Raw genomic sequence first — 16,035 nt, forward strand, 5'->3', positions numbered from 1 at the left:
CTTCTTCTGATAACAGCTACTGCAACCTACATCCATTCGAACCTGCTTAAAGTAGTCAAGCCTTGGTCTCACACACATCAAAATCCTTTTATGAAGTACAGCTTTCTGAGTCTTATTGTTCAAAGTAGAATTTACATTTAGTGGATTACCATGACACAAAAAATCTTTCTATACACATTTTATCTAAATAACCAATTTTCAATGTCATCTTGTGCATTCAATAGTTTGTCTCTGCTAATAAGTGTACGCTACAGGATCAATACATCTCACTACAAAGACTTTCTTTTTCCTCAGTTAAAAGAGCAATTTGTGTTCTTTGAAAATTTTGAAGTTTAACGAAGACCACTATGTACAAATTTTGATGTAAGAAATACAGGGTTGTACATCTCATAAAACATAACTATTAAAAACCCAGAATTACCATTTTGTAACCTCAATTTTCTCTCTTTCTAGAAATGCATATAAAAAATACTGGTAACATGTAATGGTTTCTTAAATATTTCAAGCATAACATTTTGTATCGGGAATAATCTTGGTGAACTTTAAAATAAAATATATAAGAAAACAGTGCGGTTAAAAATCTGTCCACAGAAGTAAAACTATATATAAAAGATCACTAAAGAATACTGACCCAAATTTAAACAAAATATCTTCATTTCTGAATGTATGTAAATATTCCTGTTTTCAGTACTGCTATTTGAAATGTAACTGAGCTGTATTTTATTTTTTTTTGTTAATAATACATATACAATATCCTACCTACGTCTGTGAGCTGGCACAGTAGGCAACATTACAGACAGTTAACGTTAGTCACCACTAAGACATAATCACTATTGTTCATATGCAGTGGAATTCATTCTTGGTCCAGCAATATAAATGTGAAAAACCTGTGTTAACATTGACACTCTTAGAACTATGTTACATTCACTGTGAATCTCAATGGCCAACTGAATAAACATTGCTGACCCAATTCACAAATTCACTATCTTTTATTACACTGAACTCTTTTTAGCTCAACAAGATTCAGTGTTGATCTAAATTAGCATGAGACATGCCTACAACAGCATTACATTAGCTATCAATTCTGTGGTACCCCAGCCCAGCGGCTTTAGAAGCCGACCAGAGAGCATCAACTCTATCTGGACAGAGCACTTAAACCTCTAACACTAGTATCACCCACCACAGAGCCACACACCATTCTGCCAGCCAATTACAGCTTGTGGTCACCCTATAAGTTATGTTGCGCAGTAACATAAAACTCAGTGATGTATTTGCTTCACTACAGTCTCTCTGCCATAGTGTGCCATGCATTCTTGGTCTCTGCTTTCACGATGTCTCAGGTTTTCTTTAGTCAGATTACTCATTGGAATTTGCTACCCAAACTTGTAAATTTCCTCGTTGTTTGTATTTTGTGTTTGCACTCAGCAATCCACTGTTGACAGATCCTGACTGGTGGTCCAGCATTGTTGCATTTCTTTTGAGCCATTGGCAGCATTCAATCAAATATCAGCCACAAAACACACACAATTATCATGTTTCAACTGCAGATATCAATTGTACACCATAACAGACACACTGTATTTTTTACTGGAAGTTTTTTGCTGTGGAGGAGAAGGAAAATAAGCAGAAAAAACTTCTCTAACTTCAAGAAACTTCTCCACAGTCAAACAACATCAAAACAGATATCTGTAAAGTAAATGAAAAGAAACAATATGATTCTCAACACTTAAAGACTTTTGACCACAGCACGCTCTCCACCACAGTTACTTAGAATGTTACGAAAACATGAATTGTGTATTCAAGCAATGTGGTTTCTAAATAATCAAAATCTTCGAGACGAGAGAATGAACTGTTTGTAAGATGATAATCCTAGCCATCTGGAGACAGCTGTTAAGTGCCACAGACAATTCGACTGTGAACACAAACTGTAGACAACCGTGATATAGCGTCCACCTTTCAGAAGCTTGTTGAATATGACGAAACATACATACACACATCATTGGCCATGGAGTTAGGTAGCTTTCTGTGTGGACAAAATTTTCAACAGTTCACAGCTTTTAAAGTCATTATTATGCAACACTAAAGAAAGTATCAATGCTGAGAGTGGCAGTGGTATAGATTTCTATCATTTGCTTAGGTAGAGCTCTCTTCAACCTAAAGATTGATTTGACCACAACAGTGATTTGATCAGCATGATCCTTTTGGATGTGGCATACCCTTGCCTTATTCAGACCTTTGAACGTATTTACCCATCCAGATACATAGAGCACCTACCTTGTAATGTGGATTCCAAACCACAATGCAATTCAGCATTTAGCACATTAACAAACGTTGCCCAAGGCAGCGGGTAGAAGTCTTAGGGCTTACCTGGGATTGAATTTCTGAACTACGAATCCACAGAGTCACACTACATTTAGTTATCACTTTGCTAATTGATCCTCATATGCTTACTGGTTTTTTCACTAATGTACATGGCATTGTCATAGAAATTTTGATATATGTTGGAATTTATGTTAACAGAATCTTCTGTTGGTTCTTGGTAAATGTCTGAAGATGGCCTTTAAGCCGAAAACCGGTTAACAATAAAAGTAATATTGTAGAACAAAAGCAAACTGGTGCTTTTCACTTATTGTGTTGGAATCTCCCTACTTTACTCTAAAGCTAACCATCTACAAAATGGTTTTAAACATTTTCATATTTATTATTTGATTTTTTTAAGCAATTATTAACTGCACTCATTACTTATAACATCGATATTCTTGTTAACCTAACATTACAGACTGAAAAAAATATTTAAAACTTCAGCAATGAGAGAGTTTTACCAACAATTTCTTCATTATTTACTTCTTCTCAATTTGCATTTGCACAAAATGAAATCTATTCTTTGTAGTGTCATTTGGTTGTGGACTGACTTCTGCAAATGAACTTTACGTGACATGCAAAATTTTATTAACATAAGCTGATCCTAGTTCACAGTCAAGTAATCTGAAATTAACAATTCTACAACACAAGATTTCAGAGTTCATTTTTTGTGCTGATTCAAGATCATCTGCCTTCTACAATTTTTATAAATGCTGAGCAATTTGAAACTGCAAGTTCACCATCTCAAGCATGTGATTACAGTAATGTATATTGACAGTTTTTTTTTTTTTTTTTTTTTTTTTTTTTTTTTTTTTTTTAATTTCTGCAGTGTCAACTACGAGGGTCATTTCAAAAGCCAAGCACACTGTGATCGCGCAAGCGTTACGTTGGCATTATTAAGTTGAAATTCATGTCAGTCATGTGCAAGACTTTTGGCACGATGGTATGTGTGTGTGTGCTAGTTTGCGAGTAATTCAGTTTTAAAGTGGAAACTGAAACAGAGTCAGGTAGGATTTCATTTTATATAGTAGAATCGAAAAATAAAAATCCATCCTCTATCAATATCTGGTAGTGGTTACAAAAGTGATATTTTGGTTTTAATTTCTGAATTTTACTATAGGAAATATTGCAGAATACTTTCATGCTAATGAAAACGCATGACCTTCCTGTGCAGTTACCGGATATGAGAATTTTATTATTTCATTGTTTTTATTATTTATAGTACTAATTGTACGGGGTGTTCCAAAAGTCTCTCCGCAGTGCCGTACGATTGTTAGCCGCGCATGCCGTATGCCGCAGTGAATATGCCAAAATGAAACTCAGTGAAATACAAGTTATTAATTTATTGAATATTCATTTTCACTTACAAATTTTCACATTAAAAGTCGAAAGTGTCTCCCCTGTTGTTGAATACACAATTCAATTCGTCTAATCATCTTTCCAAACACAAGCTGTAACATTTCTTCTGTAACAGAAGCAGTGAAAGTGGATATTGCAGTTTTCAATTCATCGATGGATTCTGGACGGTTTTTACAGACAGCTGCTTTCGCTGCACCACATAAGAAAAAGTCAGGTGGTGTTAGGTCAGGCGATCGTGGAGGCCAAAGTCCCTGTGAAATTACGTGATCACCAAAAAATAATGGTTCAGTATTTCACTTAACACAAGTTCTCCGATGAATGGGTACAGAATACCACTGCAGTATCGTTGTGCGTTTATTGTTTCGTTGAAAAATATGGGACCCACAATCGGATGTCTAGAAATTGCAATCCAAACTCCTATTTTCATAGAATGAAGTGGTTCCTCATGAATACACAATGGATTTGCAGTACTCCACATACAAGAATTTTGTGAGTTCACGTACCTGGATAAATGAAACCATGCCTCATCAGTGAAAAACGTTTCATTAAGAATATCCCTTCCATTTTGTTGGATGAAGTTTCGACTAAAACCATGTTCTTCAATGGCTAGCTTTTTAACAGTGGCAAAAACAGAACAAACAAACATAAGAACTAAACTTAAACATTCACATCAATGCGTAACAACACACACCAATGATACTACTGATGCTGGCTGAGATAAACGAAACAGTGGAATGTTGGGAGAGTCCACTTGAAGGGAAGTAACCCAAGCAGGTGAACAATCATACGGCACTGTGGAGAGACTTTTTGAACACCTCGTATTTTACATGTAACATGTTAAACTACATAGAGAATTTAATTTTAATTTTTAGATCTGAAGATGGCCATTTGAGATGGTCGAAACCGATAATCTCGAAAGATAATTGCGACTGTGAGAGAAAATAAATAACATTTTTACTGAGCAGGAGTGACTTACTTTCTAGTTGCTTCTACAGAACAAAATATAATTACTTCTCCATCTGTCCTGTGTGATCTGTATCTTGATCCCAAAATCTTCTGTGGAACTTGCTTCCTGTATGTCAGGTACATGTTATCATTTTTTCTTATTTTGTAAATTTCCCTTTCACAGAATGAATGCATTTTAAACAGCTCTGACGTTTAGAGAACCAATGTTTTTCACTTATGACTGTTGACCTTGTGTCACTTATTTCAGCTTAGGCCACATAGGTGAACATCCCTTTTGCATCTTGAGTATTTATTAACATTTTTTTCTGACTTGTTTTGCTGATGAGATCGTACAATTTGCCTCTAGTTATGATAAACAATGAATAGGAGAAGAAAATAAAGTAAATTTGAAAGCAAGCCTTAAAATCAATTGAAGTTTAAATTAGAGCATCAGCACCTAAAAAATGAAACATACTTAGGATAGGTGAGGATGGCCACGTGTATAGGGAGAAAAAGTTACAGAACAGTAAAAGTGGTTTGGAGTGCTTCTAATATATGCTTTTCTGAGCCAACCTACCAAATTCTCTGGAAAGGCAAAATTACAATCAATGAGTGTCACCAGCTATAACTAATGGTAATGAGACACTGACTTTGAATGTGAAAACTGTTCAAAAACTGATGATTGCTTAGTGAACAATGGAGAAACACGACAGGATTGCTAGTGGAGATAGTACAGTAATACAAATAAACGGACAAGGAAAAGACTTCAGCAGAAGACATGGTTGTGACTGTAATGAAATTAAAAAGAAAGAAGGGGTGGAAAGGGCAAGAGGAAGCACGTAGAGAGGCAAATGGGAGGTATATAGTGAGGTGACAAACATCACAGGACACCTTCTATTATCATGTCAGACCACCTTTAGCCTGGCGTAGTGCAGCAACTTGACGTGGCACGGAATCAACAAGTCTTTGGAAATACCTCACAGAAATATTGAGCCATGCTGCCTCTACAGCCATCCATAAATGTGAAACTACGGCCGGTGCAAGATTTTGTGCACAAACTGACCTCTCGATTATGCTCCATAAATGTTCAATGGGATTCATGTCCAGTGATCTGCGTTGCCAAATCATTCACCTAAATTATGCAGAATGTTCTTCAAAGCAATCGTGAACAACTGTGGCCCAGTGACATGAGGCACTGTCAGCCATAATAATGAAGTCCATGAATAGCTTCAAACAGTCTCCAACTAGCCAGACATAACCATTTCCAGTCAATGATAGGTTCAGTTGGACCAGAAGACCCAGTTCATTCAATGTAAACAAGACTCACACCATTACGGAGCCACCACCAGTTGGCACAGCGCCTTGTTTACAACTTGGGTCCATGGCTTTATGAGATCTGCACCACACTCTAACCCTACCGTCAGCTCCACCAACTGAAACTGGGATTCGTCTGACCAGACCATGGTTTTTCAGTGATCTGCTGCCAAATGATATGGTCACATGCCCAGGAGACACACTGCAGGTGATTTGCTATTAGCAAATGCACTCACATGGATTGTCTGCTCCCATAGCCCATTAACACAAATTTTGTTACACTGTCGTAACAAATGTGTTCACTGTATATTCCACATTGATTTCTTGGGTTATTTTATGCAGTGTTGCTTGTCTATTAGCATTGACAACACTAAGCAAACATCGCAGCTCTCAGATGTTAAGTGAGGCCCGTCAGCCACTGTGTTGTCTGTCGTGACAGGTAATGCCTGAAATTTGGAATTCTTGGCTCACTCCTGACACTGTGGATTGCAGAATATTGGATTCCATAATGGTTTCTGAAATGGACTGTACCATGTGTCTAGCTCCAACTACCATTCCACATTAAAAGTCCATCAATTCCCACTACACGGCTGTAATCAACTCAGAAACATTTTCAAATGAATCACCTGAGTAAACACCAATACACTGCCCTTTTATACCTTGTGTATGTGAGACTACCACCATCTGTATATGTGCATAACGCTCTCCCATGATGTTTGTCACCTCAGTGTATAACCACCACCACCACCACCACCACCACCATAGATGACAAAGTTGTTCAAAACTTTAAAATTAAATTAGCTCACCTGAATAGTGTGATCTTCATACACACCCTGTACACGCACAGTACCACCAAGTACAGCTTGTGCCAAGGAAATAGTAGCATCTGTATGGACATCAGCACCATCTCTTCGAAAATAATCAGATTTTTCTACCCTAAATGTTATAAATAATTCCTTGTTACCTACATTCATTCGTACTGTTTGTCCATGTTCAACACCTAAAACATAAGGCACATCCCATAATGACATGTGGTTTAGTCACAATTAACACATTCTTATACACTGAAAAGCAACATGAGCATGAATCAAGCAACAAAAATTGGTGTGTATAAAATCTTATATATAAAATCGTGGAACAAGAGGCAGGCACAAATCACACTCTAAAATTAAAAATAAGACCAATGCAAGTTTACTGCTACCCATGGCAATATGAGGATAGTCTGAGGTAATCAATAGAAGGTGATAAAAGAAATAACATGTGTTAAGGGGTGAAATCAAAAACTTTTAAATCTTGAATGTACAAGACAGTCTGAGGTGGTTGTTATTTTGGGACATGAGACATTATAATAAATTCAGTGCTACGAAATTTGTCATCTGTCTGAAAATCATTGGTTACTTAGAAACAGCTGTTCCTTCACTCCTGTTACACCTCTAGCAGAGTGTTTTTTTTTTTTAAAAAAAAAAGTTACCAAATAACACTGACATTATTCTTAACCTTCAAGAAACATATGTACCGCAAAAACACAAAGCAATATATATTACCTGAAAATAAATATGTTAAACACTAACATTTACAGTGAAAAACTGTTAAATATTTCTCTCAAATCCATAGCAACCAGAATCTAAACAGCAAGGAAGGGAATTATGGCGACATAAGAATTCAGACCACCATACTCTGAGCCACTGTGTGTTAAATTCCAATCAGCCCCGTAGTATTCCATAGGATGAAGCATGTCATACAGTTGATATTGGTCTGTCCAAAATGGAATGTTAAGCTTAAAAGTCTCCCTAGTCTATCTGAGAGGAGTTGGCTATACGCGGACACTAGGTGTCACCCAACATTACATCACCGCATTAGCCCATACTACATAATACAAACCTAATCTGAGGGGACATAAGATCTAAATGATAAAGGCTAAGTCAAATTTGTGTAACATAAATTAAAAGGATTATCAAAGTGTCCTCATATTTGCCAACTTAGACAATATTTCTTGAAACTGATTTTTTCAACATGTGGTTACTTACACAGTATAACGTGCCTGAATAGAGTTAAAAGAGGGAGCCTTAAAATTTCTCCCAGCATGTACCAATTTGTGACTGCCAGTCATTACCAGACATCTTAATGAGGGACTCTGAAGAACACACTTGGAATAAATTGTGAAAGATGACCTTTTCTTCATAACATTGTATAAGATTGATATTCATTGTGAAGTACAGTAGAGTTCTGTTGCACATCTTTAACTGTAAGGCTGTATATCAATGTCACTGATTTTGTTAGATTTATTATTATGGGACAAGAAAACCTGTTGTATACAGAAGTGTGCATGAAATCCTGTTGAACTTAAGGAAATAAGAGTGGTGAGCTTTATCTGCTTCAACAAGAAGAGCTTGCACCATGCAATGAGTCATACTACTAAATTAAATCAAATACTGAATACTAATAACTGCACAGTAAAAACTATGTGAATGAAACAGTACACAATTAGCTGAAGAATTTAATATCAACAGTAATATGATAATTAAAATGATGATGGACAATTAGACCTGACAGTCTAACTGAAAAGCTTCAAGACCGCAAAATCGTAAGGGAATGTAGCAATAAATAATAATATACAGATTTCACAAGAAACTGGTGAAAATCTTGAGCTTTTTGTTTGTCTAAATTAATAATCTGAAACAATATTGATGTTGCAGTGCACACTTGTATTAAATCAGCAATAAAATTATTTAGATATACAGTAGGTACATAAATAAGTTTAATGGAACACTGATGCTGCAATTCCTTTCTTTTTTTTAAGCGTTTGGTTATGTCCGCTGAATGGGAAGTGGCAACTGCTGCCATGCTGCTAAATAGTTACTATTAAACACTGACGAAGTAATGTCCGCTATCGACAGGGGATCTCAAGTTGATTTCGTATTTCTAGATTTCCGGAAAGCTTTTGACACCGTCCCTCACAAGCGACTTCTAATCAAGCTGCGGGTCTATGGGGTATCGTCTCAGTTGTGCCACTGGATTCATGATTTCCTGTCGGGAAGGTCGCAGTTCGTAGTAATAGGCGGCAAATCATCGAGTAAAACTGAAGTGATGTCAGGTGTTCCCCAGGGAAGCGTCCTGGGACCTCTGCTGTTCCTGATCTATATAAATGACCTGGGTGACAATCTGAGCAGTTCTCTTAGGTTGTTCGCAGATGATGCTGTAATTTACCGTCTAGTAAAGTCATCCGAAGACCAGTATCAGTTCCAAAGCGATTTAGAAAAGATTACTGTATGGTGTGGCAGGTGGCAGTTGACGCTAAATAACGAGAAGTGTGAGGTGATCCACATGAGTTCCAAAAGAAATCCGTTGGAATTCGATTACTAGTACAATTCTCAAGGCTGTCAATTCAGCTAAGTACCTGGGTGTTAAAATTATGAACAACTTCAGTTGGAAAGACCACATAGATAATATTGTGGGGAAGGCAAGCCAAAGGTTGCGTTTCATTGGCAGGAGACTTAGAAGATGCAACAAGTCCACTAAAGAGACAGCTTACACTACACTTGTTCGTCCTCTGTTAGAATATTGCTGCGTGGTGTGGGATCCTTACTAGGTGGGATTGACGAAGGACATCGAAAGGGTGCAAAAAAGGGCAGCTCGTTTTGTATTATCAAGTAATAGGGAAGAGAGTGTGGCAGATATGATACGCGAGTTGGGATGGAAGTCATTAAATCAAAGACGTTTTTCGTCACGGCGAGATCTATTTACAAAATTTCAGTCACCAACTTTCTCTTCCGAATGCGAAAATATTTTGTTGAGCCCAACCTACATAGGTAGGAATGATCATCACAATAAAATAAGAGAAATCAGAGCTCGAACAGAAAGGTTTAGGTATTCGTTTTTCCCGCGCGCTGTTCGGGAGTGGAATAGTAGACAGATAGTATGTTTGTGGTTAGATTAACCCTCTGCCAAGCACTTAAATGTGAATTGCAGATTGATCATGTAGATGTAGATGTAGATGGCAATCAAAAAAAGCTGAAGCACAATCTGCAATCCAGTGTTAACTGCTACGAAACTTACTGCCAAGTTAAAATTGTGTCAGACCTAGATTCACAGTCAAATATTGATACTATAGGCAATGTTTTATCATCAGCCATTTAAACACACTTCACACCCCAACTTCCACTCCCTTCTTCATGTTGCCAAAAGCATCTTATTTTTGTCACCACTAACAATGTTAGACGAGAATTGGTGACATTTACGAGCTACTGATAATGAATGGGAGGATTAGAGTTTAATGTCTCATCAGATGTGCAGTCATTAGAGATGGAGCATGTGCACGGAGGACAAAGATGGGAATGGTATTGGCTTAACCTGATCAAAGATACCATTCCAACCACTTTGCGAAATCACAGAAAGCCTCAATCTAAATGGAGATGTTGTAGTGCCTCAAGAATTTCGGTGTAAATTCTAGAAACACCCGGCCTTCAACCGTCTCAAACACCCCTTAAGAGTATGAGTGCAGGAGAGTGAGAACATTTCTACCGATCCACCTGTTTCTACGTGCAGGTCGGAAGTTTGTTATTACAAGACTGTAAAAGGGGTGAGTCACTGACAACGACAAGTGTTTGCCTCCAGCGCCACAGAAGACGTGAGGAGAACTCAAAGAATAATTTTGTCGTATTCTTTGATGTGTTAGTGTCTGTGGTGGTTGTAAAAAAGACTATTGAACTGCTATTGAACTGCTATGCACATTCATGTATTGGACTTGCTTGAGACTAGAGACTTTTAAATTATTTTATGTATTGGCTATGAAGGAAACAAGACAGATGTATGAATACGTGTAAACAAGTCTAAGGTGTAAGGAATAAAATAGCTTGCAGAAGTTATTATCTGTGAAAGATGAAAATATAAAGTGATGGAACTGAAAAGTATTACACGAGTACCGAAATTATTTCAAGGATAGAGAAGTATTTTAATAAATTTCGTTAACCCACTATAGTCTTCGAAGAAGAAGCTTGTGGGAGATCGTCGTAGATGACTACCCAGAGTAGAGGATCGGCTACACACAACAACTGAATTGAGAGACGTGTGTGCCTTGCAACCCAATACCACACTCTCTCTTGTCGTCCGAAAACATTAGAAGGTGAGGTTTCACATTCCATACTTCCCAAATACAATTGTATTAACTGATGACAGTGAAACAAAGGTATAAATCATCACATTTCAACTTTTATTTTCACTTAATTTCAATAAACGATATTCCTCAATCCTTTATGTAGACTGAAAATTAATTTATGTTGACTAGTCAAATACATCAACTCTTAGAACTGGCTGTCAAGATCAAAAATATTTTGTTCCTCCAACATTGCCTTTGGCCTTATATAAGTACTAAAATAACATCAAATGGGTTTGTTAGTTCTTCACAAACACATTATTTAGTTCACAGATTGGGTACTTTTGCTTCGCTCTATCATTTTAATACATCAGTTTTTAATTTGCAAACTATGTACTCATTAAGCACACTGTTGTAGTAATAAACAAAAATCCTACAAACAACTAAGCAGATCTAATAAATGTCAGAATATCAAACTTCCCTGATGTAGAATTGAAGTTACTAAACAAATAGTTGCAACTGAGGCTGAGAATTCTAGGACTAGGCTAAGGCATTAACACAGTATTATGAGACTGCCAGAAGTGTGACAAGTAGCATATTAAAAACTGACTGGCACTGCTTGAAATTTATCTGCTGGAATATAAAAAATATACAATGCTACTTATTTGTCTGAACTCAAGTGAGCAATACTCGCACATTTCTTTGGTAAAATGGATATTATCAAATGTCAAATTTCTTGAGAAAAGTTCACCAGTTTCTTAAAACATATTTTTAACTTTCAGAAACCAACGTGTTGACTGTCAAAGATCACTGTAACATTCCCTTGAGGAACAAAGGTTTTTTTTATAAAGCAAACGAGTATTACACTTATACTCATTCATACAAAATAATGAGACCAGCAGCTTTTAATATCTTAAGTCCTTTTACACATTGATGGAAAAAGACAAATTAAAATGTGTATCTACAAAATTATTTTCTGGAAAACCAGAAATGACAATTACAGTTTTCTTAATAGTTTCAGCCCCAAAATGTGTCACTGGAATCAAATAACCAGTTTGTACCCAATGGCAAAATTTGTGCTTAGTGCTTTGTATGCAGATATTGCACATACTGACAATGAAATGATACTGCCCTTCTTCACATGCAGTGTTCACCTGAACTTATCCATACAATATAGAAAGCATAATAATTCATCAAGTGCTGACAGTAGGGTTATGATGAAATTTGAGTGCATTACCAGAAGCCGCAAACAACTAGCACATTTACAGCATCAACTTTGCAAAACTGAGTATGATCTGTGCCACAGCGTCATTAAGTGTAATTAGTCCAGTAGCCCACAAGTTCCCTCCTATTACAATCCAAAATAATTTATCATATTTCTACTACAAAACATACTTCCACCAGCTGCATGATAATGACATCGCCTATAGCAAAACAAAGGCTGCTATTGTTAAGCATGTGCCATAATATCTGTTAGTTGGAAGCAGGTGGGGAATAAACAGAAATTTGTACGCAAAAGCATATAAACTTTCATGAATAGATTGATATCAATCTGTCTTACATTATGACCAGTATTATCATCTCCCAGAAAATAGTACATTTCTACTAGAACAACCTGTATACTGTCACAATGATGAACACATTAAGATCAACTGACAGAAGTGTGTCAAATTTGACTAAAATCAATGGTAAGTGCTCCAAGAAGACCTCATCCCCCCCCCCCCCCCCCTTCCCCAAACACACACACACACTAAAACATATGCTGTACATAGTCATATACCAATGCACAAAACAATGAGAAAAAAAGCAAAATTTATAGTGGTGACTATCACATTGGTAGAGAGAAATAATACTGATATACAGAGTGTACCTAAATAGGAATTACATGGTCAGAAGTGTGCTGCTACAAGTAACGCTCTGTCTTTGACAACCACCCATGAACAAAACCATAATAAACTTCACTACAGTCACATCACAGATGTCTGTATATCGATCTTCAAGGTGGTGTCACCCACATCAAAGTGGCAATATGAGGTCACCATTGCTGCATCTCTTTCAATAAGAGAACAAACACAAACTCTGAAAGATTTTACAGAGCATGGTTAAGCATCTCTGGGCTCAACAATGAGGTTTAACAGTTCCCCGTTTTTGTGTGCACACCAGCACATAGTCTTTACAGTCAAGTCTACGGATGTGGTTGATAACACAAAACATTCGAATGGTAGCCATGTAATGTACTGAATTTTATGGCTGCCCTTCTAAGAAGGGCAATGAGAATACCAAACAGTAATTCCCAAGTAGGGAATGTTGTCTAAGATTGAAGCATTCACAAAACTTTAAGGTTTATTTGAATCTTGTAGCATGATTTTGTTACAATAAACCAATAATAGTTTTTGGCAATAATATGTTTTGACAAAGAACATAAATAAAATATTTTACAATAGCTAAACTGTTTCAAAGTACTGTTTTTAAAAGTGACAAAAATAAGTGAGGCAGTGCTCTTACAAATGGCTTGGTGGGGTTTACACACATGGAAATAATCCCTCTGAGAACCTAATACCTCACAGATTTTTTTCATCATCTATTAGTAACTAGCAACCCTAGCAACACTTCGCGATTGCTAAATATGTATGGGAATTGGATATTTGTCATAGTCTCCCCCCCCCCCCCCTTCTCTGTCCATCTCCTCCTTCCCCCTCTCTGTGTCCATTTCCTCCCTTCCTCTCTCTGTCCATCTACTCCTCCCCCCTCTCTGATCTTGAGCCTTGTTTACTGTTATTGCAAATTCAGATTCCACACTAGTGTTCTAATCACAAGCTGATAAGCCATAAATTCAAGTTTTCTGTTTTCTATGAAAACTGATTGTGAGGATGAAAACGCAACAGCACATTTTGCGTAAACAATTTTTGTTTATATATATTATAAAAATGTATTTACATTTGTATGTTCCACATCTGCTAAATCACTAGAGTGATTTCAACCAAACTTACTACACATACCACTTATTGTCCAGAAAGAATCGCTGTGGAGGTATAAACCATGTACCCATCAAAGGTGTGGGTGTGAAAAAGATAACTCATCACATGTGAATATCCAGTTTCATCCAGTATTTCAGAATGAGAACACTTAGTGAGTTGCAACAATTTACACATTATTTCAAACCTTTATGAGACTCTTCCTTGCTGAACAATGCCCATAAAATGATGAAAGGAAAAAAGTTTATTGTTTAATACATTTTCACTGTTCATGCAGTAAAACTGACACATTAGGCACAATGTTTTAATTTGTTACTTCTTTACTACTAACTGTATCCATGATACATTTTGCAAATAGCACAGAATTTACTTGCAAAATTATGGCACTGTATGACAAATAGTTCACGAAATATGATGTCATAAACACTGAGATGCATGAAAAACTGCTGTATCATGCATTACATTTTAATTTTTTAACTTATTTACTATTAATACTATTCCCAACACATTTCACAGACAGTATCCAACTATACACTGATTATGTAAGTGTAAGACACATTGCTGAGGAAACGCAAAGTCATAAAGACTGAGATATATGAAAATGAAACTGCTACAGATACAGATGAAATGTGTGTACGCACATGTGTGAAATATGTTAAACATATGTGACATCTGCGTAATCTGTCAAATCCAGGGGTAAAAAGCTCCTCCTAACCCTCGGAGGATCGATTTCAGCCAAACATGATACACATATTACTTACTACCTGAAAAGAAATACTGTGGCAGTAAGAACCACAAGCCTGCGATTGGAGTAGGGATCTTAACTTGGTGAAGATGGGAGCAGATGGGGAGGAGGAGATAGATCGGGGGTGGGGGCAAGGAGAAGATGGGTACTTGGTGGGGGGGAAGGGGGGGGGGGAGGCGGTGGTGGACAGAGAGAGGGGAGAGAAGCAGATGGACAGGGAGAAAGGCAGGAGGAGATGGACAGAGTGGGAGGAGGAGCAGATGGACAAAGGAGGGAGGAGAACATGAACCAACAAAAGATTGTAATAAATACATACTTCGGCAATACTGGTTACTCAGTTAGTATTATATAAAAAGAAATTGAGAGCTGAAAAAAAGCTACAAATATTTATGACTATCAGGAGCCAGGATATTTCCTCATGCACTGAAGGGAAAGCAAGCCAGTAATTTTTCATTAGTGATAACAGGAACAACAATATGAATATTTCATGTTCTACATCCTGGAGGATCTCCTCACTACGGACCAATTGGAATGAAAGTAAATCTAATCTAATCATGGTGCTTAAACTCTCTCATGTTACCTAGTCATTTCTGTGATCCATGCTGCAAAACAGTAACTGCTAAGATTCAGACATGATAAAATGCCAATAAACAGAAAAACTGATAATTGAGAGGACACAGAAATGATAAAATCATTCACAAAGGAGTGAAGAGCTACAAAACTTCCTCCCATGAAAGAGAATTATCAGTTACATTTTATTACAGACAAGAATAATATTAATAAGACTGCATAAGAACTGTGAGGTAAAATTAAATGCACAATAATACTGATATTTAATGGCTAAAGCTCACCTGCAGGCACAGGAACTGTTATCCTCTTCCTCTGCACAGTACTTCCCTTCCCTTCACACTCTGTGCAAGGAAATTTGATATGCATTCTCGTACCATGACAGTACCGACAAGTTGATCGCATCACAAATGGTCCTGCAGTAACACAATCAAATTAAACAAGCCCAACTGTTCATGGCAGATCTTACCTTGGGAGAAAAAAAAACATATATGCTGCTAAATAAAAAGGGTTTGACTGACCTAACCTTCTGTTCTAGTGTTCACCAACCTACCCCTCTTTCAACCCCAAGGAAGGGAACAACAGTTATGAAGGTTACTATAATTTTTATACCTCATGTGTTTGTCTATTTACTGTACTGAATCTTACCGCCCGAAGACAAATACTGTCCAAAAATT

General features: G+C 36.9%; 1 protein-coding gene across 2 annotated transcripts in view; it reads right to left on the bottom strand.

The window, feature by feature from the left end:
* The window catches only part of LOC126475292 (protein tumorous imaginal discs, mitochondrial-like), a 121,934-nt gene that overhangs the window by 21,120 nt on the left and 84,779 nt on the right, over positions 1–16,035 (bottom strand). For both annotated transcript variants that reach the window (XM_050103054.1, XM_050103055.1), the window contains exons 5-6: positions 15,643–15,774; positions 6,786–6,979 (exon numbers count right to left, since the gene is read on the bottom strand). In XM_050103054.1, the coding sequence (XP_049959011.1) occupies positions 6,786–6,979; positions 15,643–15,774 (326 nt within the window). The remainder of the gene's footprint in view (positions 1–6,785; positions 6,980–15,642; positions 15,775–16,035) is intronic.

The sequence above is a fragment of the Schistocerca serialis genome, chromosome 4 (genome assembly GCF_023864345.2).
Source record: "Schistocerca serialis cubense isolate TAMUIC-IGC-003099 chromosome 4, iqSchSeri2.2, whole genome shotgun sequence".
Taxonomy (NCBI): Eukaryota; Metazoa; Arthropoda; class Insecta; order Orthoptera; family Acrididae; genus Schistocerca; species Schistocerca serialis.